General features: G+C 34.3%; 1 protein-coding gene across 2 annotated transcripts in view; it reads right to left on the bottom strand.

Annotated features, from left to right (window-relative positions):
• The window catches only part of LOC123872179 (voltage-dependent calcium channel gamma-4 subunit), a 77,112-nt gene extending 57,967 nt beyond the window's left edge, over positions 1-19,145 (bottom strand). Inside the window, exon 1 of one of the 2 annotated variants that reach the window (XM_045916354.1) lies at positions 18,591-19,145. In XM_045916354.1, coding sequence (XP_045772310.1) covers positions 18,591-18,666 — 76 coding nt within the window. In that variant the 5' untranslated portion in view covers positions 18,667-19,145. Of the gene's footprint in view, positions 1-7,324; positions 7,502-18,590 lie in introns of those variants that run through there. The other variant, XM_045916355.1, reaches the window with a different exon arrangement.
• Between the last annotated feature and the right edge of the window lie 4,169 nt (positions 19,146-23,314).

Raw genomic sequence — 23,314 nt, 5'->3', positions numbered from 1 at the left:
CTCCTAAACTAATGAACCGATTTTAATTTAGTTTTTTTTTGTTTGAGAGGTGGCTTAATCGAGAGTGTTCTTGTATAACCCAAGAAAATCGGTTAAGCCGTTTGAAAGTTATCAGCTCTTTTCTAGTTACTGTAACCTTCACTTGTCCGGGGTGTTATAATTTTTTAATTTACACTTGTTATACAGCCATAAGCTCCGTTTAGGAATTAAATAGCTTGGAAATTGTGCAGATAAAATCTTTACCTGGTAGGTACCTACTTAATATTTTTTCTTCATTTATTAAACACCAAGACATCATGGATTGCAAAACAGCATTCGGGTTTTTGGAAAACTCTTTTTATTATTAGAAATTCTTAATAACTAATACATACAATTTCAATTTTATTCATTAGAAACCAAAGATATTATAACACTCTACACCCCACAATTGTATTTTAAAAGTGAAGACAAATTCGTACGCTTGTGTCTGACACATAATATACGCGTAGCGACACATACTACGAGAACATAAAAATTAATTCGGGGTTTACGGGTTTACCCATCTTTTGGCACCTTTTTGACAGCGCACTTCAAAAAGTCGGTCCGTGCCAGGGTTGTTAGAAATCTAATTGAATACAGCAATATTGACCTCGTCAAACGAAGCTTAAGTTACAACAAATGTAAAGGTCGTCTTTGTTTTGTAAAAGAGCAATATAAAAAACAACTTGGAACAAAAGAGCAATATAAAAAACAAGTACAAAATATTTGATTTGGATCTAATGGCAAGAAAGTAGTAATTTTTTAATATCCATTAGCGACCTTCCAGAATTAATTAAAATGCCCTGTGCCCTTGAAAGTTTTTATTATAAATGTCACGAGAATTTTTCCGGTGCGAATTTTATTTTATTTGCATTCAAAAAGAAATGTCCTGATATTTTCGTCCCCTCTCACTTGTCATCGCTATGTAAGGATTACAAAATTGGAAAATGTGGAACTAACTTTTATACCTAATTATAAGCCTTCTTAAATTTAAATTGGCACTTATATACCATCGTAAATTTAAATTAGCAGTCATAAAACTATTGATACACCACCATTTTTTATTTTTTAAGTTTTTAATTACACTTGTACGTATTTTTCATTTCTTAATACAGATATCAAAAATTGCATAAACCTTGAAGCTAGAGAAAGGCGTATTCAAATCTCGCCGTTCCCGAAATTTTTGATAATAATTATTTATTTTAAAAAATAAAGCTATTGCAAACGAACGAATATTAATAATCGATCCTAAAAAAGTCGAAGAATATAGAACAAATGGTGTTTTTTTTATCTTACAGTAGACATTCTACAAAAATGATACTTAGCTACGCTCGGTGAGTTTAATACTCACCGATCATCAATTAGATTTATGACAGAGAGAAGGATAGAACGTAGGTAAGCGTAAATACGCACACTAAGTATATTATCTGCATGCAGTCAATATGCAGTCAGCTTGCATTCGGCATGCAGTTCTGTACGAACTGCACGCGAACTGCACATTCGGTCAGCAGTTGCGATAAGATGCAGTTATATCAACTGCAATATTTCACTGTAATTTTGCAGGCACAATAAAAGCCGCCTACCTTTACACTTATTGATTCCCACAGCATTTCAATAATGGTCATAAAGAACAATGTTAGACCAGGTTTTGTCGTCAACTTGCTCGCAATGAATACGATTGCTAACGGCTACATTTTATTACAGCTTAGCCATTTCAGTTTTCAGCCGCTCTTTTGTCCGTACTGAAATTTCGACAATCGGAATTCATTAAATGGAATGTGTTCTCTGCGAAAATTTGAATACTGTGCCCTTTAGAACATCAAAGGCCTTTATGTCAACGATTTTAGCTCCGAGCGCATCAAATCCATGATTTGGCGTAGCCTTTTGTTTTTTAATCACCTCACCATATCACCTATACTTTAAACGAGCAAATTTTGTCGGTATGTAATAGCATTTATACAGTATATACCTACTATTGTCAGTTATAACACACCAAACAAATAGAAAGACGCCGAGCAACACTATAGTCATACCGATACTAATAATTTATTAAAAGTATCGGAACTTATATTATTATTTAAAAACCTACCACCCGAGATGGGTGACCACTGTTGTATAAAGGTCCCTGGGAGAGATTTTCACCTAACATATGCTATACTTTCAGATACTTACTTACCTACCGGATTGTTATCCCAGCACCTTAATCATTTTTAGGGTTCCGTACCTCAAAAGGAAAAACGGAACGAACGAACAAATCCTATAAGGATTACTTTGTTGTCTGTCTGTCTGTCTGTCAAAAGAAAAGAAAAAAATCAAAGTGTCTAATTTAGTCTCTACAGTGACACATTACCTCAACTATCATCAAAATTCTAGATATAAAAAGAAAATCCAATTTTATAACGCAATGACGCAAAATATAACGTTTTATTATCGTTACGTTCCAACGATCAATTTTATATTTTTAACATATCCCAACTATCAATTCGTATGGTTGTCAATTTGGCTCGGCTTTCCCGCATTTTTTAGGCTCTCAGCCAAAATTGACGGACTCAAAACTCGATAAGGAAAATAATCGCTCGTTTTGGACAATTCGAGTTGATTTAAAGTTGATAATGCGTGCTTTTCTTATACCAAAGTACGCTATTAATACATAGTTATTGCTTTGTTTTATTTTTGATGCAAGATTTTTCATCTAGTTTTTAGGTTTAGGTTTTAAATAAAATTTCTTTTAGATAAAGATCTGAGTAGTTTTGTATGCCAAAAAACTTATTCTCGGTTTATTTTTCTTTTTAATTTTTAAAACCACCGCGACCAAAAAAAGGGGTTTTATAAGTTTGACCTGTGTAGGTATCTGTCTGTGACATCGTAGCTCCTAAACTAATGAACCGATTTTAATTTAGTTTTTTGTTTGAAAGGTAGCTTGATCGAGAGTGTTCTTAGCAGCTATAATCCAAGAAAATCGGTTCAGCAGTTTGAAAGTTATCAGTTCTTTTCTAGTTACTATAACCTTCACTTGTGTTATAAATTTTTAATTTACACTTGTCGACATTACAAACTGAAACTTCTATTTTATTTATTTGTATGTAAACTAGATTCATGTAGTTCTAGTAGTTCACAATAATGAAATCCTTCACTTTGAAATTCCTTTTACGTTTAATTGCTTTTCACCGCACAACTACTAATGGACATACAATTATAGCCACGATAGTAATCTATGTGGATAAAGAGAATTTTTAACCCTGTTCAAATGCAGGCCAGGTTTGTGTTTGTAATTGGAAAATTGGTAAAGAAACGGAACTCCAATTCGTTTCTAGACAAAGGCTTTAATTGATTGCGCATTCGTTTTACAAAAACCAATATGGGAATACAAAAGCTATCTCGGAGTATTAAACAGCTTTTACTTCAGCATTACGTAAATGGCCACAAAAAGAGAATATTTAAGATCAAACTAAGTGAACTAAAATAAGTAAAAGGAAATAATATATTTTTGGTTACTTCTTAAGGATAAGACATAACCAATGATCATTGATAATAATAGATATTGTGAAATAGATGTGAATATAAATATGTAGCACCTAGGTAATCACTCTTTAAGTATACTAAGTGTTCGTAAGATAGAAGTACTTTTTGAGTGCCTTAGAATTAATGACTAAGTTCATTATGGAAAAATAATCTGAATCTGAATATACTAAGAGTGGTAAACAGATACTACATATATGTACTTAATTTCAGAATAATACTCCTACATAAGTACACAGGACCAGAGCATCCTTGTAGATATCTGTATTCGCAATAAAGCTCTTAAAATAAATGAATAATGTCTAAAAGATACATTAATTAAGTGAAAACAATGAAAACCACACAAACGATATTAACGTACAAAATTAAAACGCAAATATAGGGCTATTATTATATAATCACGAGTAATTTCATAATGTAAATATTTGATTTTCTTACTATCACAGCTATTAGGGCTATTTTACTAGCTATTCAAATAATAATTATTTATTAGACACTAGATGATGCCCGCGACTTCGTTCGCGTGGATTTAGGTTTTTCGAAATCCCGTGGGAACTATTTGATTTTCTAGGATAAAAAGTAGCCTATGTGCTAATCCTGGATATTATCTATCTCCATTCCAAATTTCAACCAAATCCGTCCAGTAGTTTTTGCGTGAAGGAGTAACAAACATACACACAAACATACATACACATCTAGTGTGATAGTGTGATAAAGTGGTGTACCTAGTAGGTACCAGTATATTGAAATGGTTAGAATTCCAACCAAGTGCTTCGAGTTTTGAGAGCTTTAAGAATTATAATATTCCAGCATCAGAGAACAAAGTGAAACGAGTTTGTACGGTTTTCAATTACATTAACATCTATATTTTGTTACATTGAATGCATGTGCTTTTAAAAATGCAACATGTAATGGCGAGAGTGTTCATTCAAATTTTGAAAATGGAAACATTTTGTATCTAAATCTATTTGGTCCGACGATGAAAGCAGGTTTCGATCTATTTCATATATTCAATGAGTTAATTCGTACAACTTGAATGAGAAAATTATTATTGAATTTCAGAAACTGCTATGATTAAATTTTCTTGTGGCGATATAATAAATAATCTTTCATTATGATAACTTTCATTAATTTTTATGGAACAATCACGTAAGGCCTCATTCGCACGAGAGCTTTTTTAACGTCCGTTAAAAAAGCGTTCAAATAGAACAAATGCATTCCCAAGTATCTGTTCACACGTCAACGCTTTTTTAACGCGCACTTTGTATTGTCAGCGCAACGCAGGGTTTTAACGCTCGTGCGAATCAGGGCTTAATTTTTAATAAAATACTAATGTCTTTCACATTAGGACAGAGAAAAGAGCTCCTGAGACGGTTATGCTTATCTCTTTTGGTTAAAAAGATTTTCTCATACCATCCTAGATAATCTCAACCCATTGCCAGCCTCAGGTTTTCTTTCAGAGGGGGGAGGGCTTAGGCCATAGTTCACCACGCTAGCCATGTGCAGATTGGTAGACTTCACACAGCTTTAAGAACTCTCAAGCATACAGATTTCCTCACGATGCTGTTCTTTACCGTCAAAACACTGAAAAGTTAACTCCGAAATGTTAGAGCATGGACCCCCAAAGACCGATGTTTTAACCACTATGCTATCACCACTTTTTAAACAAACATAGTGTGATGTGATACAACGTATGGTTTTGATTTAAATTATCATTATAGTGTATATCAGTTCTCATTAGCCGAGTTTCGCAAATACATTCCTAATTTAATTAATTAATGTACGCTCATATCTAACGCTAGTTTGTATTTTGATTTTCGATTCATGTTATTGACATTTATTTTAGAATCTTGTTATGAAAATCAAAATTAAAAGAGCCTGTGAGCTAATAATAAGTACTTCAAATAAACTTTATTTGTATTAGATACTAGCTTTTTCACGATAGCACTTGGAGATAATGTCTTTCTATCAATGAAAGAATTTTCAGAATGAGATCATTAGTTCCGGAGATTACCACAATATACAAACTCATAAAGTAACAAATTTTATTTCTTTGTAATAGGTATTAGTATGTTGTCTATAGGGCTAAATAATATTAAAAGTTGAATGGCCTGGCTACATCAGCGTCAATTTAGTTGTATAAGTAACGTTGACCCAAGCGGGTAAATAGATGGGCAACCTACTTTGGGCAAGCTAATTTGGAGGCCCCTATTTGGTCTTACCGTTCCTTTGTGCCTCACAGAGAATTTTAAGCTATGATAACTAGAATTTAACAATGTAATTTAAATTATAAACTCTTATTTTTAGTCCACCGCGATACACTCATCCAAGATTAATTAAAGAAAAAAATTACGACTAAACAAAGATCCTATTACATAGTTGTATTTACTATAGAGGTAGGTATATTTAAGTATGATGTAAAAAGCCCACAAATTGCCGTAGACTCCTTTAAAATTTAAGGCAATAAAACGATAAAGCTAGCAAACCAGCAAATCCAACTGGAAAGATTCGAACCTAAGCCCGTGGACCTAAAAGTAAGAATCCATCAAAAATTTTACTAATCCAAAAACCATTCAAATGAAACCACAAAGTATTAGTCATTTATTCTGCATTAGTAGTCTACCCGGTTTTGCAGTTTGCACGTATGGGCTTACCTATTGTAATACCAAATGTAATACCAAATGTGAATGTTCATATACAAATATTACATAAACTTTCTTAGTGAAATGCTCTATGACTATGAAAACCGTACTGTATTCGACTATAAGTTTAGAAGTTATAACAAATATACGAAGGAGGTTTGAGTCTTTATTTTATATACTATTAGACGAAAATTATAATAAATACTCGAATATCTAGTATCGCACTGAGCGTTGACTTTCGTTTCGTCTATATTATGTTATCAGGAAATTTTCATATTGTGATATTACATTGTATTCAACTAAAATAGGGATTTTTATGCACATGGCCACCTGTTGTTAATTACTGACGTTGCTATGTGTAAAAAAATTGCCACATTTTTGGGCTGCTGTAAGAAATCTCTCCAGTAGAGATGAGATGTCACTTGTTCACGTTTTTTTCATTGTATAAATTATGTGTTAGGGTTAAGTTATTCCTAGATGAATGAATACATAAATTAAAAAATTCTAGTCTTAAACGAAGGACGTAGAACTTCAAGATGCTCTGATGCGATGAATCTAGAAATTTGAGGCATTTAGCCACTCCTTGAAACATCTTAGGCTGCATCATCACTTGCTAGCAGGTCTGATAGCAGCCAAGCTGATAGACTGTAACGTAGACTTTTGAAAAGTTCCAATGGGATCATAAATCTTAAATGTACTCGGACAAAAACGCGCAAAAAACTAGTTAGGTATAGGTAGTATTTTGGAACAAAATTTTATGCCAAATATTACAGATATTACATAAAATAATTTCTGATCTTTTAAACCTTTAAATGCGTTTTCTAAACACCCAATACCTGTCACCATATCTATTATAATTGGGAAAGTGGGTTTGTTTGTTGGTTTGCCATTCAATCATGCCGCAACGGAGTACAGAATCGACGTGATTTTTTGCATGGATGTAGTAGTTAAAGATAGGCAATTTTTTTTATCCTGGAAAATCAAAGAGTTGCCACGAGATGTTAAAAACCTTAATCCATGCGGATGAATTCGCGTGTATCAGCTATTATTTTTATAAAATAAATAAATAATTAATCTAGGCACAAATAAAAAACTGAAAAATACTTAAGAAAAAACTAATATCATCTTCAACATTCGTTACTTACCATATAACAACTAGCAAAAATCTCGACCAAACTGGAATCCTCAACAAATTAAGTTCACCATTATTCACAGAAATTTTCACTTCGCTTCTAGTTTTAGTTGGCGCACTTAAATTGTCCACTTGTACGGACGTAGCGCACCGCTACGGCGTAGAGCCCGGACACGTGCGTAGACCGAAGCTTGTTAGGAACACTGAAGTGTACGCTACGGAGCGACGACCCGAGCTTTGCCGAGAACACCCGAACCGAAGCTAGGCCGGCCGTGATTGATATCAAATGAAATGTGAGGAATAAGTAGTTCTAGGACTTTTTGTTTGAACGACCACATTTACCCGGGATCCGGGATTCGGCTGTTGAAATTTAGTTTGAGCCAAGGTTGACGTCATGACAAAATCTAGCTAGTTATTTATTTTTTCAAGACAATTCTTCATCGTTTTTCATTCGAGCTTTCAAAAGTAATATTATCTTGTGTAACTATTTGTTTTCTTCAATAACTGCAATTATACTGAAAATATTGTCTATAATTTTTGTATAGTTGATAAGTTAACCCTTGATTGCGATCTATAGTGGTGAGTGCCAATGTTATTTCAGATGGAAGAAGGGAAAATTTTGAAGCGTTTGTCAGTTTTAAATGAACCCATGCTCCTAATCAGTTTTAACGTAACATCGTACTGAAACGCTTTATTGCTTGGAAGTACGTCACGATGCTCACCACTATGACAGAGACGTTTATAAAATCAGCCAAAGATGGAGCAAAAGTCTGCTAAATTCGTTTTCATGGCATCATGGTGTTGTACAGACATAAAGAGAGATTGATAACAACTGAAATGTGAGGTATGAGTAGTAACTTTCAACGATCACAATATTTATTCGGGATCTGAAATTCGGCAGTCAATATTTTGTTTGATTTACCTAACCACAAAAATTGTAATTTTAAATTATTTTATTTTAAGCAAACCTAAATAAATTAGTTATCATAGTCAAATTATTATCAGGAAAGGTTATTTCTCAAAAACTCATTTAGATTTGATATTTATAGTCATCACATAATATTTAAAATGAGTAATATTTTTTTTAAAACCGAAACGGCTGTTTAACCACAGCCGTTTCGGTGTATATTATAATAATGGGGAGTTATGTTCATAGATTAAGGTTTTCTACGATAGTCATCTTAGAATCGAGATCCTTCCGCATACAACTCTGTAACCTAATTTGTATAGGTACTATTTCTACTCGATGTGATATCGTGTTATAGCGACGATAACCCAAAGCAAGGGCTTAATGTATTAACTGAAGGACGGACTCAATAGTAAACTCGAACCTCCAAAATCAGACTTGGATAATTTTGCCACTGAATACGCTATCACCCTACCACATACCTACTAGGCCGCTGACGTCACGACCAAAATTGAAATTTCCAATTAATTTCAAAATTGTGTAATCTTCAACAGCCCAAGCACAACAAGTGCGACAAAGTTCGCTCACTTTGACGCAAAAGTTCAAAAATACCGAGAGAAGTTGTTGTCGCACTGGTTTTGCTTGGATTGGTAAATTCAAGCGCTCTACAATTTTTATCTGTAGATTGTGAAATAGGTATGTCAATACATCGCGTTCACACCCATTTTTTAGAAGATACCCAATAACTGTGTAAATCATATTCACGATTTTGTATGCGAAACGAAAGATTATTTGAATTATTTCACAAATCATTGGTTTCTGTATTGGCACGTATTATATTCCACGTGAAATATTCGCAATGCTATAGATCAGTAAATTACTGAAGCATTTTCCAATCCAATATTCGTTTCATCCAATATGCTGCTTTTATTATCAATTTATAGAGATTATTCGTGTAATAAATGTAATAATGTACCTGTGACATCGTTCAAATGTAAGAAATATTATATGAAATTACATACCTACCTACTCGTGTGTTGTATTAATTTAAAACGTACTCTAATGTACGTATTAATGGAAATCACTCGCGATAGTTTAAATATTAAAACACTAATGTAGCTAATATTATATTAACGAATGTTCAAAATATAATAATATGAAATTACTTTATACAAGGAACCAAAAGCTTAATTTGCTATTATCCGCTAAACCAAACAAATCTGTACGGTGCAACATGCAGCATGATTTGTGTATGGTGCAGGGTGGCTGGCTTTTCCTGCATGTTTATCAGTGGGAGGGCGGGCGGTGCATGTCTAGAAATTTGAGAAACAAAACACAGAAATTTTACCGAGCAAAGCCGGGGCGGATAAACTTGTTACATAAATACCAATTACTTTCAACACAAAGGGCTTGTGAAAATAATAAATTTTATATTCCATCCCGAATATTCCAGGAAGCTATTCAATATCATAACTATTTCAGTTATCGTCAAATACCTAGTGTGGGCGAAAATCATTTTAGCCCCGAAGCTTCCAAGTCATTTGTGTTCATTAGATAGTGTCCAATAATGGTATGGCAAAGCGGAATAGCTACGAAAATGGTCGCAGAGTTTTGGCGTGGAGCATTGAAAGGGGAGAAAATGTTTTATCCCCAAGTAATGGTTTTGGTCTACTTTGGTTCCTGATGTCCTATATTCTCGCTCGAAATATTATTCTCAAAGAACGAACTAAAAAATCTAGTATTCATTCGTACCTATTTCAATTCTGAACAGCATAAAACTAAGTCGCAATCAGTGTTCGTGTATTTATTTGCTTATAGCCTTTTAATTTTCTAAGTGGACTTAAACACAATTTTTAACCATCATTTAGATCTTTCATGAGGTGGATTTGAATCTTGGTTTTTTTATTTGTTGTTATAGTAGCAATAGAAATACACACTCTGTGAAAATTTCAACTTTCTGCCTATTAAGGTTCATGAGATACAACACCATGACAATCAGACGGACGGACAGCAGAGGGTTAGTAATGAGGTCCTGCTGACTACCCTCGGTTACGGAACCCTGAAAAGTAAAATAAAGCTCATAAGGTAAAGTGTGATTATCGTGTTGAGTGGAGTAGAGTGGACGAAACAAAACTTCGCAACGCAAAACAAAACCATTCATTTAAATTGAGGTTTATGTTTCGGACACCTAACAATTCAAAGCATTTGTATCTAAATGTTTTCGACTGAAGAACTTTAGAGTTAAGCAAAAAATACATTGTAGTCTCGGTATTATAAGCATTATTGTTGGATCTTTGTATTGTACTATGAATTGGTGGGTAGTTTTGTAATAAACGCGACTGCATCCACTCTTATGTCAACCATCGTGCCTGAAGTATGACAGAGTACCGCCACTTGTCTCTCGGCCGGAAGCATATTAGTAGGTATATTACGACGATTTCCACGTGGAACGTTTGCACGTGGATATACAGCGATATACTTATTATTACGTCATTGAAAAGGCGTGCTTTTCTATACTTCTAAGACTAGCTCATCTCAACCCATATAGTCTCCTATCAGTATATTTTCATACGAAGAAGATCAACTTATTTGGATCTTTATAAACACAAAAGCCCCATATGACCATTGCACAGTTTAAATGAATCGATCCTTACCTCATTGATTAAAATTTATCCAGCCCTTGAAATGCTTTTAGGGTAAAAATCCGACACATACCTACCTAAGAGTACGTAGCAAAATAGGCGTGAAAAACATAACCCTGTCTTTGATGTCGAGTGATAATGTCTGCACCGATAAATCAAAGTTTTCGACTAGATACTTCGTACATTGGATTCTATGTCAGACTTATATTATTTTGTTGCCCAAACCCTATGAAAGATTTTCATCAACGTCATTTACAATGCAATTTTCTTGCAATTGCAATACATACGAGCTGCACGAGATGATATAAAGTTCCCTTGCAAAGCTTAACCAAACCGCAACAAGAACAATAGGAGTACCAAGCTACCATCCTTCAAATGTAGCAACACCATAAGTTTTAGGAATCCAGGACATGCAACAATAGTGAAAATAATAACCTAGCACAAGAATTGTAGTCGGCAATGCCATTTCTTAGCAACAATGAAATAACTGTATAACTGTATACAGAATATTTTTTGAAAGCGGTCAGTGAAAAAAGTACTGCTTCGATTTCTGAATTGCGCGTGCACGCGAACGCGTGGTGCATGTTCAACTCCTGTTCAACGCTTGTTCAACGTGTGTTCAATGCGTGTTCAACGTGTGTTTGCTGCGTGTTCATATCACGTTCAACACGTTTTCAAAAAAACTTAGTACATCTCTTCCTCATAATATTACGGTCATAAGTTAACCTCGTTATCAGAACAATACCTAGCGCTGATTTTTAATTCTCTCCATGTATGGAGTGTATACGACAGAACACTTTCCAATATGTCACCCGTCACGCTTTCAATAATTAAGTAGCTAGGAAGTATTGATAACACGAAATATTGATAACATGATGAATAATGATTAAAACACAGGACTAGTCTTATAGCTTAGCAAGTTTAAGCCTCCCTACTCGAGTAATATTTCCAACTCGGTCGCACTATTACTTCATAACTTTTACAATACTTCTACCGCAACTGTATTGAGTATACATATTTCATACATATGACCTCTTTTATATTGAAAAAAAAGCTTTTACATAAAAAGCTGAGCAATTACGGTTTACAAATAGATTACGAGTAAATACAATCAATGCTAACAGTGCGTGACTATATGTATATGTACAGTAAGAAGATAATATGACGCGTATGTATCTTATGCTCATGCACTAATAATACTGTTTTACAATAAGTTTACTGACGCTTGGGTCAATATTCACAAAACACTATGGTGGCGCCACCGGTCACGCCACTGTGGTATCCTGAGCTACTAAACGAGAAACACCAGAGTAGAAGCAGGGTGGGAATCACCTGGACACGGGCAGTATGCAGGAGAAGTGTTCCTGGTAGCGCATTCAATACCCTGCTGCCATCTAGAGGCGCGCGATCAAAATAAGATATTTACAGTTATATTTTCAAAATAGTTATCGGAAATATGGGTGCAAATGGCGCATATTCGGGTACAAATGCAGGTTGGACATAACGTGCTCTTTGCAAGCGAGGCGAGCAGTAGCGCTCGTCGCTTCCTAAAATCCTGCGCCCGTTTGCACTGCACACCCTGTAGCGTAGGTAGTTACCACGCCTGTCTGAAAAGGTTTTCCACCGCGGTTTTAATAGTGAGTTCTCCGAATGTCTGACCTGGGACAAAACACGTTTTATTGAAGCCCATTTCCCAGGGCAGTGGCAAATCGCTCGTTTCCGAAACGCATGACTGCATCGGTTCTCGCTGCAAAATGTCGGTAAGTAAGCGATGCCAAAGACATTAACACGCGAAGTTGGTAGGACTTAGTTAATTTTATGCCGTTCACGGCTACTTTAATTTCTCGCTCCGCTGATAATTTTCTGGCGCCCGCACCCATGGAGAAAATCTCAGTAAAAGTTCATCGTGCAATATTATTTAAATGCAGATGCTGTACACTGTCTGGTTTAAATATTTTATTATTACGTTTTCTCTTTTAATAACAAAGACTTTAACTGTGACTCTGATACTTTTATAGGAAATCTGCGTTTATGCCCATGTTTAACATTATTATAAAAACTTTTATTTAAAACTGTTTTTCTGAATATAGTAAGGGCATGTCAAACCAGCGTGCAATGATAAAATACAGTGACGATTCAAATGCAATTGTGAAAGTTTTAAAAAGTCTTTCTATTTCAGAGAAATGTAGAGATTTCATAACGTAGTAGTAGAGACTTCATGATAATATGTATAGATACGTAGAAGTACTTTTCTTAGACTTTTCTTAACAAAATATTAAACTTTTTAATTGATAACAACATTATGTTTTCTCATTTGTCAAATCTCCAAAGACGAAATCAGTATTAAGGAAAAACCGTTTAAAAACAAAGTTATGGCATTTAATTTTTAGTTAGGAAAGTCCTTATTTTTGTTTTGCTTTTTCGTGAAATATTTTTGTATGTGTACTTTATCTATTTAGTACCTACTCTATATATCCCATATTATAAAAATGCGTCTATGTTTGTTTGTTGGTTGCTCGTTGGCTTATCGTTCAATCACATTGCAACGGAGTAATAATGACTCGACCTAATTTTTTTGCATGGGTATAGTTAAAGATCTAGGCTACTTTTTATACCGGAAAATCAAGGAATTTCCATGGAATTTTCAAAAACCTAAATACACGCGGACAATGTCGCGAACACCAGCTAGTTCTGTTATATTTAACAAACTTTTACTATATACAAAAGAATAATTTTACATTATGCTAGAGAATGTATAAACACAAAGAATAAAGAGAAAATGGTCCTGGGCTACGATATTGTGAATTAAGCGAAGCCGGATAGGTTATTTCCGTCTTCATACAATGACGCTTATTTAAATTTCCTACCTAGTAAACATAAAGGTAAGATAAAATATTATGCAGTAAAAAAGTTTCAAACATTTGGAACCATGCTTCTGGGATTATGTAGCGATGTAAAGTTTTTTTACGTTTTCGTACATAGCAAAATATCATATAAAGAAACATAAGAAGAAGATTAATTTTTAAAAATAATTATACGTCGCAACTTGTTTTGATATAACATGGTGTTGTTTTTATTTTCTTTAAGTAAGAATTAACGATTTGTATGGTGATTTAGCAGTGATACTTTGAATAGGGCATATATTTCCATAATGAGATTTTTAGTGTTATTAACTAACTAGAAGATGCCCGCGACCTCGTCCGCGTGAATTTAGGTTTTTAAAGATCCCGTGGGAACTGTTTGATTTTCCGGGATAAAAAGTTTCAAACAAAAAAAAACTAAATTAAAATCGGTCCATTCGTTTAGGATCTACGATGCCACAGACAGATACACAAATACACACGTCAAACTTATAACACCCCTCTTTTTGGTTTGGGGGTTAAAAATATTTATCTATCTGTAATAGCTAAATGTAATTCCCTAGTTAAGATTGGAGAAAGATCGATTGAGTTAATTATCTTATTTCCATTTGTCGTACGCGAAGCTTTGTTACCGATACGAATCACTGAACGCGTTGCTATAGAGATGGCAGTCATTTAACGCATATTGAATTTAAGGCTGAAACAAACTGAACACGTGACGGCAAAAAATAAGAAAAAGGGCCCCTAAACTAAAATACAAGGTTCATCTAAAAAGCACGCGTTGCAGCGTTGAGCCTCGACGTCACGCATTATGGATGGTATGAGGCTTTACCATAGAAATAGGAAGTAGACGAGGTATTTCCTTAAACCATAGGCTTTACATCTCACCAACGTTGATAGAATTCGAGAATCAAAACACAATAGCATCAGAGTAAAATAGACCTAAAGCATCTTGATTTAAAGTTAAAAATTCAATACCATGGATTTTAATTCAGCAACGTGGTCGCTTGAAGCGCCAGTAAAACAAGACAATCAAAGTCCTTTTTACTTTAACGCTGAAGTGTTTTGACGCTCTAATTCTATCAACGTTGGTGAGGTGTAAAATCTTATACTGAGCCTAGGGTTTTAAAGTTCATATTATTCACATCCATACAAGCGCGTTCAGTGACATCGTGCAGTAGGTAACCATTGCGATACTCAGATATCGCGCCTTGTGTGTGTTTGACACCTTATCCTCGATTACCAGGGTTCGTCTCAATCAAGGAGGATTAAGAGATTAAATCCTTCAGTTGATACGCATCCATTAGATATATTACATTCTAATGACAAGGTATTCAGTAACTTGGCTGGTTTGCGTGTCATTAATTCAAATTTAAATTCAAAATGTTTTTATTCAATTAGACTTTTACAAGTACTTATGAATCGTCAAGAGCATCTACCACTGATTCGGAATGCCTTTCCTACTGAGAACCGGTAAGAAACTCGGCGGTTGCTCTTTTTAAAGATTTGATATACAATATTATGCCATGTATAAAGGTAATTGAAGCCCCTTAATAAAGGATTACCCCTTGCCAAATGAGATTACAATTTATAAGTTATTCCAAAAAATAAAGAGATCATTAATCCGCTTCCACACTAGCGAAAATAGTGTCGTGTCCATCAAAAATGCTTGTGCCAAAGCACAAAACGTCAACGAAAACGTCTTGACTGTGGTATTAAGGTGCATTAAACGGGTCTAACCGCGAAAAACCAAATTAAATTTGAATTTCGCGGGCAGACCCGTGTAGTTAGTCTTAAATGATACAACATGTTACTGTATTTGTAAACTCACTGGTGGTATTGACGCAGGAATAGATCCGAATTCGCCACGAAAATATTTACCTACGCCGCATGCACCGTTCAAGTGAATCATCGTTCAATGCATGACGCAAATTTTAATTGGCATGGATAGTTTTTCTATATAAAATTGTATCTACTTTAAATGATAACTTCAATTCCATATAAAAATATTACATACATTTCATTTTCGACCAAACATTTTCCATTCTTCAAACAAGCTCACATATTTTTTAGTTTATTTTTTTATAAAATGTTTTCAGTCATTCAGTTTTAGAAAAGATTTTTTTCACAATGACTCCAAAACAAAACACGAAACAATTTTATTTCGTCATCAAACTAAACAAATATATCTGTGTCATATTTTATTACGCAGACAAAAGTTTCGTCACTAACGAGATGTGAAACCATGAAAATATTATGAGAAAAACTTTGTAAGCCAAAGAACCTGAGGCAAATAGTCCGGAGTGAGCACGTAATTATGACGTAAAAAGTCGCGTGTGAAAGCTTCACCACTTTTATTTCTTTACTTTATTTTATCTATGAAGGTAGGCCCCTTATTAAATAGAACCTTATTAAAATACTAGAGGATGCCCGTGACTTCACCCGCGTGGATTTAGGTTTTTAAAGATCCCGTGGGAACTGTTAGATTTTCCGGGATAAAAAGTTACCTATGTAAATAACAGGGACGTAAGCTACCTACTCGTAGGTACCAACCGGGAAAAAAATAGCCTATGTCCATCCCCGGGATAGAAGCTAACCCTGTACCAAATTTCGTCAGAATCGGTTAAACTGTTGGGCCGTGAAAAGGTAGTAGGCAGACAGACAGACAGACAGAAAGACAGACAGACAGACACACTTTCGCATTTATAATATTAGTTTGGATTGTTGCGTTATAGACTCATTGTATAAATCATTGACTGGGTAAACACGCAATCAATGATAGAAATAGCTGATAAAATAAAGAATAGCTAAAATTGCTGAATCTAGGAACTCCAAACCACTCCATTAAACAGAACCACTTTGCACTCTGATCCTATAAGTAGCAAGTTTGGACATTGGGTTCTGATTCCTGGCTGGGTGAATTTAGAAATTTATAGTTTCTACATTATTTGCGCAGATCTAGCCGGGTAGGAAGATTCAGCCATGGTTAGTAACGACCCTATTGGCAAGTCTTTACCGCCAAATCATTGAGCGCTCCAGTACGACGATGTGCAGAATCCCATTAGGGGAATGGCCTTAATAAAACAAACCACTTCCAAATTTTAGACACCATTGTTAACTACTACCACATCACCGAGGTGAGACTGAATGAAGTAAAATAGAAACTAAAGTAAAGAAGTATGTGCATATTTGAACAAAAGAATTGATAACTGATACTGCAGAAAATGCGAAACGGTACCTACTCTAAACGACATGAAAACGATGCGGTCCGTGGAATTTAATATATGAAGGGGACTGGGCAAAGAAGACAAGGCAAATATCTACAGGCATTTTTAGAAATCTACAACGTAAGTTATGTGTAGCATCCGAGATTTCTTATTCTTCTCTGTATTTATCTGAGGTACATATCAAGATTCCGTATACCTTAACATTTTTGATTTAAAATATATTTTTGTATAATCGTAAGTTTCAGTCATATGGAAGAATGTGTGGAGACATGACGATAATTTGTTGGCCAAGTACTTGAAAAGAGCTTGAATGGGAACCTCGCGCCGGGAAGCGCAGCATTGCTGACCACAGACAGACGACATCAAACGATTCGCCGGGAGCCGCTAAATGCAGGTGGTACAAAACGTGCGGAAGTTTTTACATTAAAGTTCTGAATTGGACTTCTATAGATTGAGGATGAGTAAGTCCTCTATCATTAACACAAGTGTAAATTAAAAATTTATAACACCCCCGACAAGTGAACGTTACAGTAACTAGAAAAGAGCTGATAACTTACAAACCGCTGAACCGATTTTCTTGGATTATACTAAAAACACTCTCGATCAAGCCGCCTTTCAAATAAAAAAAAAAACTAAATTAAAATCGGTTCATTAGTTTAGGAGCTACGATGCCACAGGCAAATACACAGATACACGCGTCAAACTAATAACACCCCTCTTTTTGGGTCGGGGGTTAATAATACAGGTACCTAACTAAGGAAGGAAACTAAGGAATTTTATTAAAGGCGCAAGGCAAATTGCGACAAATTCAAAACTAACTACGTGTCTTTTCTAAAAACTGTTACAAAGTAAACTTCTGTACTACGTAACGTAAAAATCTTATATGTGAATCAAAACGAAAAAGGAGCGCATTTGTTTTGTTATGTTGGTTCTGTTTTTCAAATATGGAACATTACATACATTGGAGATAAATTTAGATTAGTTTGTAACATTTTAGAAAACACGCGTCGATTTTGCTTCGGTTCATCTCTCCCGCAGTGTGCCGTGAGTGATAGTAGGTACTGTGCTATTTCTGTCGTCTTCATAAATATGTCCAATGGTAAGTACAGACCGACTATAAATTGAAAGTAACTTAAGAAATATCAGGTTTACAAACAAAATCTCACCGAAAAAGTGTACTTAAACTAGAATTTATACAAACGAACAAATTTCCCTGAATGAGCACTGAAAATAAGTTCATCTTTATTAATTTTCCACGGATGGAGTAATTTTCTTTTCATTCACATGAAAATATTTTTCTCCTCACAACTCTCTAGCATGAGAATATAAATAAAAATCAGTCAAGTATGAGTCTGACTCGCTCATGAAGGATTCCGTACCATCGTACAAGAATATTTTTTTTTAATTTTCATAGCGGCCATTTTGAAATTTTAATTATTTGTTGTTACAGCTGCAATAGAAATACATGTCTGTGATCAACTCTCTACCTATTACGGTTCATGAGATACGGCCCACTGATAAATAGACGGATGGACAGACAGACGGACGGTCAAACAGCGGAGGCTTAGTAACAGGGTCGTTGGCACCCATCGGGTACGTAACCCTAAAAATAAGTTTTTACACACGAGAAAATATTACTCACGCTTCGTTAGTCTCGAATCTCTGTAGCCGGTGGCGCCACTTGTATCTTTGAATGCGGTAGTGGTGTGGTTGAACATTTTTGACAGCAAAGCCGGAAGCCCTACACTAATTACGCGTCGACCGCACCAAAACAGCGCGCACTCGCTACGCGAAAAATCGTTAAAAACACGCTGCAGATTTTATTCTGCATCTGCCATCGGTCTAAAATACCCAAGAAATCAAGAAAGAAGACACATCAATTATAACAATCCCAAATAAATGCTGATATTGACAATTACCACTTATTTCCCTCAAGAATTTTTTGCGAAAAGTCACTTCTATTACAACGAAAACCAATGCCACTTATTTTCACACAGATCCACATCACAAGTTTGATAAAGCTTGTATCTTCTTACAATTCAACAGATAGACAAAACAGAGATACCTACTGCAGCTACGCGAGTTACTTTTCTAAATGTGCCTCGGACTTTTTATATCAACGGCATCCGCGTACACAAAAATAGTTTTAATAATGTGATCCCACTGGATATGTAAAGCGAATATGTGTCGAAACTGAACGCCGTATGAGAGCGGTCTAGTTGCGTTATTTTTGTTTCTCTCCACTCCCGCCGTGTTTACTCAATGTTAATCACAAAATTGCTGGAGCTGTTCGTTGAGTGGTATACTCCAGAGTGCTAAAATAAAACGTGTGTTTTCGGCAAAAAATGAAAAATGTGACGCAATAAAAATTATCTTTTATATTATTATAAATAACAAAAGAACGTTTGTTTATCTTTATTTGCATAAGCTTTGGAATAAAACCATCAAACTCTTGTTTGTTTATAAAACAGATCAACTAAATAAGCAAAAGTAAACTAATAATGTTATTTATAATTAGTAATACTTATTATTAGTTCGATCTGTCCCCTCGTCAGTAGCAGGGGGACAAATCAAACTTTTTATTCCAATTTGTCCCCCTAAGAGAGCAGCGGGGGGACAGACTGGAAATAATTAGTTCGATCTGTCCCCTCGTCGAGAGTAGGGGGACAGATCGAACTATTTATTCCTACTTGTCCCCCTGAGGGGATAAATCAGGGTGACATCATTCATTCTTCAATCATTCTTATTCATGAACATATTAAGATAACCTATGCAGCGTTATCAAATAGCTGCAAGTGATACAAAAAGATCGTTTGATCGATAGATTACTTTGATTGAAGACCTATGTTTTTTTTTTTTGTTCAAATTTTATTCACATCTTTGTCTCCTTACAAAAACATACTAAAATATATTACCTGAAAATTATTATTTTTATTTTTATAAACAAAATTAATAAAGTAATCAATATTCAGATATTACAGCTTAATAAAATACGCAATAGCAGAAAAGGAAATATTTTTGGTATCATAATATTGTGACTTTTATATAAAACCGGAAAGGATTATTTCCGCTTTCATATTACAATGGCGCTTATTTAAATATACTTTGGAGATAAACGTCACAAGATATTTTGTTGTCAGTTATGTTTCATGTTAAATTTAATTTTATAAACGTTTCTTATTATTAGTTTCTCAATAAAGTTTGTAAAGACTGGTTTTAACTGAAATACCATAAATATTTTATCAATGTTACTCCTTTCTGATAATATAGTCATGTCTAACCAAGAGAATGCTATAAATTAATACCTAAAGGTTTTCCAATACCAATAAAAGATAACAAATAACGACACACTTTTAGTTAAATTAGTTGTAAAATGGTAAATGATTTGAAAACTTGACCATATTACAAGTACCTATTATCAAAAAATGCGGGCACGAACCGCTAATATTAAATTAACACACAGATGTAGTGTGGCTAATTCTATGATATACAGTCAATCTCTAAACTAAAATTACAGGATTGTCTCAGAACAATAAATGTATTACTATCCCTTTCATAATACTCCCTGTAAAAAAGGATAGCACTAGATTTAGACCTGTCAATTTAGTTTAGCTTAGAGATTGTGCTCAACAGAATAGGTATTAGCCACAATATTAATTATCTCATTAATCTATGAGATTGCAATATCGCAGCTATTTCAATTATGATCGGTCAATATGGGTGAGAGTCATCTAGCACACAGCTTCCAAGTCATTTGTGTTCATTAGATAGAGTCCAATAATGGAAACGGCTATAGCAAAATGGAATGGCTCCCGAAAATGGTCCTGCAGGGCGTTTAACTGCATACTGAGGACGCGGGAACTTTAGTATGGGATATCGGGTGCTATAAAATCAACCTCCGTTTTGGGAATAGCATATTTATTTGTTAAAGTGAACTCTTACTTCTATTATATCTGATAGTAGGTACCTTTCTGTTGGTTCGAATTTGTTTATTTAATTCAGAGTAGACTTTTATTTTTGGAATACAATTTCACCTGGTGGTATTCATTGTGGTTTTTGGGATTTTGGCATTTATAGAACATTTCACAAAGAAGCGTTTATATGTACAGCGCTTTTATATTTTGTCTATAGAATCTCTCGGAAAATATTTAAAACCACCCGTGCGAAGCAGCGACGTATCTGCCAGTTGGTAGTATCATAATAAAGTCGTTTTACATCAATAACTACGATTGTACAAACGAGTATTAATATAATATTATGTAATAGGATCTTGGACTGTAGTAACAAGTGTAAATTAAAAATTTATAACACTGATAACATTCAAACGGCTAAACCGATTTTCTTGGATTGTACCTAAGAACACTCTCGATCAAGTCACCTTTCAAATAAAAAAAACTAAATTAAAATCGGTTCATTAGTTTAGGAGCTACGATGCTACAGATAGATACACAGATACACACGTCAAACTTATAACACCCGTCTTTTTGGGTCGAAAGTTAATAAAATGATATGGTGTTTTGTATAACTGTAGTTTAGCGGTCTAGAATTCTTTTTTTAGTTGAAAACATTTGTCGTTTATTTACGTTAAACGTTACGTTTACCCATGTTAAGAATTAAAAAAAAAAATGAATTCTAGCCCCAAAAACTACTGCTTTAGAAAACATCACATCATTTTATATTACTACAGTTCAAGACCCTATTGATATCTGTAGACACATTTTAATTAGTTTATTCAAGAAACAAAGCATAATTCGACTGAGGAGTATAATATCTAATATGTAGTACTTATCTTTCTATTTAGTTTCTCCTAAATACTGAAACATAAATGAAACAAAGGATTCTAACAATTTATCATTTACATATAAAATAATCCCTTTGTGAAGCATTAATTTGAAATGCTTGGGTCTCCTTTAATAGAAATTCTATCAAATTATTTAAATTAAACGTCCTTCAAGCATTTATTTGAGTAAATACGCTACTGTCTTCGCTTATGAATGTGACCTTTTCCTTTAGTTTTAAAAATATTTTCACACAAGCGACCAACCGCGACTGCACTCCTGTGAAAAAAAATAAAAATCCTGCCTTATTCCTTGTCCAAATTATTACACAGGGAACCTCTGTGCAAAATTTGAGCTCTCTAGATCCAAAGCAACACGGACGCGTGCGCCACCTTTTGAACGTTAATAGAGCTCTCTCCGTCACTCGTTTCATACAAACGTAGTTCCAATTTCATTTTGAATACTAAGCAACCAAAGTCCATGAAATTTTGCAGACATATTCTAGAAACTAATATCTATGTCAGTGGTTTTCCAGATTTCTGTTAAAATATTCGGTTTCAAAGTTACGCGGTCTTAAAAATTTACATACAAATCTTTGAGCCCCTGTAATTAACTACATATTTTTAGAAAAATCTAAAACACCACAGACACAGATATTAGTTTCTAGAATAAGTCTGCAAAATTTCATGGACTTTGGTTGCTTAATATTCAAATGAAATTGGAACTACGATTGTATGAAGTAAGTGACGGAGAGAGCCCTGTTAATATTTCAGGGTGTCCGCAACTATACTTTCAACTTAATGATATTAACGATGCGCAAACGCGTAGGTAATGATCACACAACAGACAAACATTAATTTTTATATTATGTAAAGGCATTAATATTAACACAAAATTAGAGTGAATAAGCAAGTACCTACTGCAATATGCTTATACATATTTACCACGAAGCCACAAATACATACTTCAAAATCTCGCTAACGAGATGTGGAACCTTGAGAATACACACTGAAAGTTTGTAACTTGCGGCTAAGCTTGACATGTAATTGTTATGTTAACTTTCAGAATTGCTTTTTGTATCGCCATATTCGTCATTTATTTACTTTCTAGTTACGTATTTTTTGAGTAATTTCGTATTCATAGACCGTACTCTAAACTCTTTTGGTACCTACATATTATTGACCCCCGACCCAAAAAGAGGGGTGTTATAAGTTTGACGTGTGTATCTGTGTATCTGTCTGCGGCACAGTAGCTCCTAAACTAATGAATAGATTTTAATTTAGTTTTTTTTTGTTTGAAAGGTGGCTTGATCAAAAGTATTCATAGCTATAATCCAAGAAAATCGGTTCAGCCGTTTGAAAGTTATCAGCTCTTTTCTAGTTACTGTAACCTTCACTTGTCGGGGGTGTTATAAATTTTTAATTTACACTTATAATAACGATCTATATATTGCTACTGGTACAAGTTTTATAGGTATACGAATTAAGAAGTGCGTGGGTATCTTGGCCTTAGTCTTTATAATATTTGAAACGCCTATTACCGGAATAACCATTACAAAAATTATATAAATACTTAGTAAAGCTTAGTA

The sequence above is a fragment of the Maniola jurtina genome, chromosome 14 (genome assembly GCF_905333055.1).
Source record: "Maniola jurtina chromosome 14, ilManJurt1.1, whole genome shotgun sequence".
Taxonomy (NCBI): domain Eukaryota; kingdom Metazoa; phylum Arthropoda; class Insecta; order Lepidoptera; family Nymphalidae; genus Maniola; species Maniola jurtina.
This window is presented reverse-complemented; position numbering and strand designations above follow the sequence as displayed.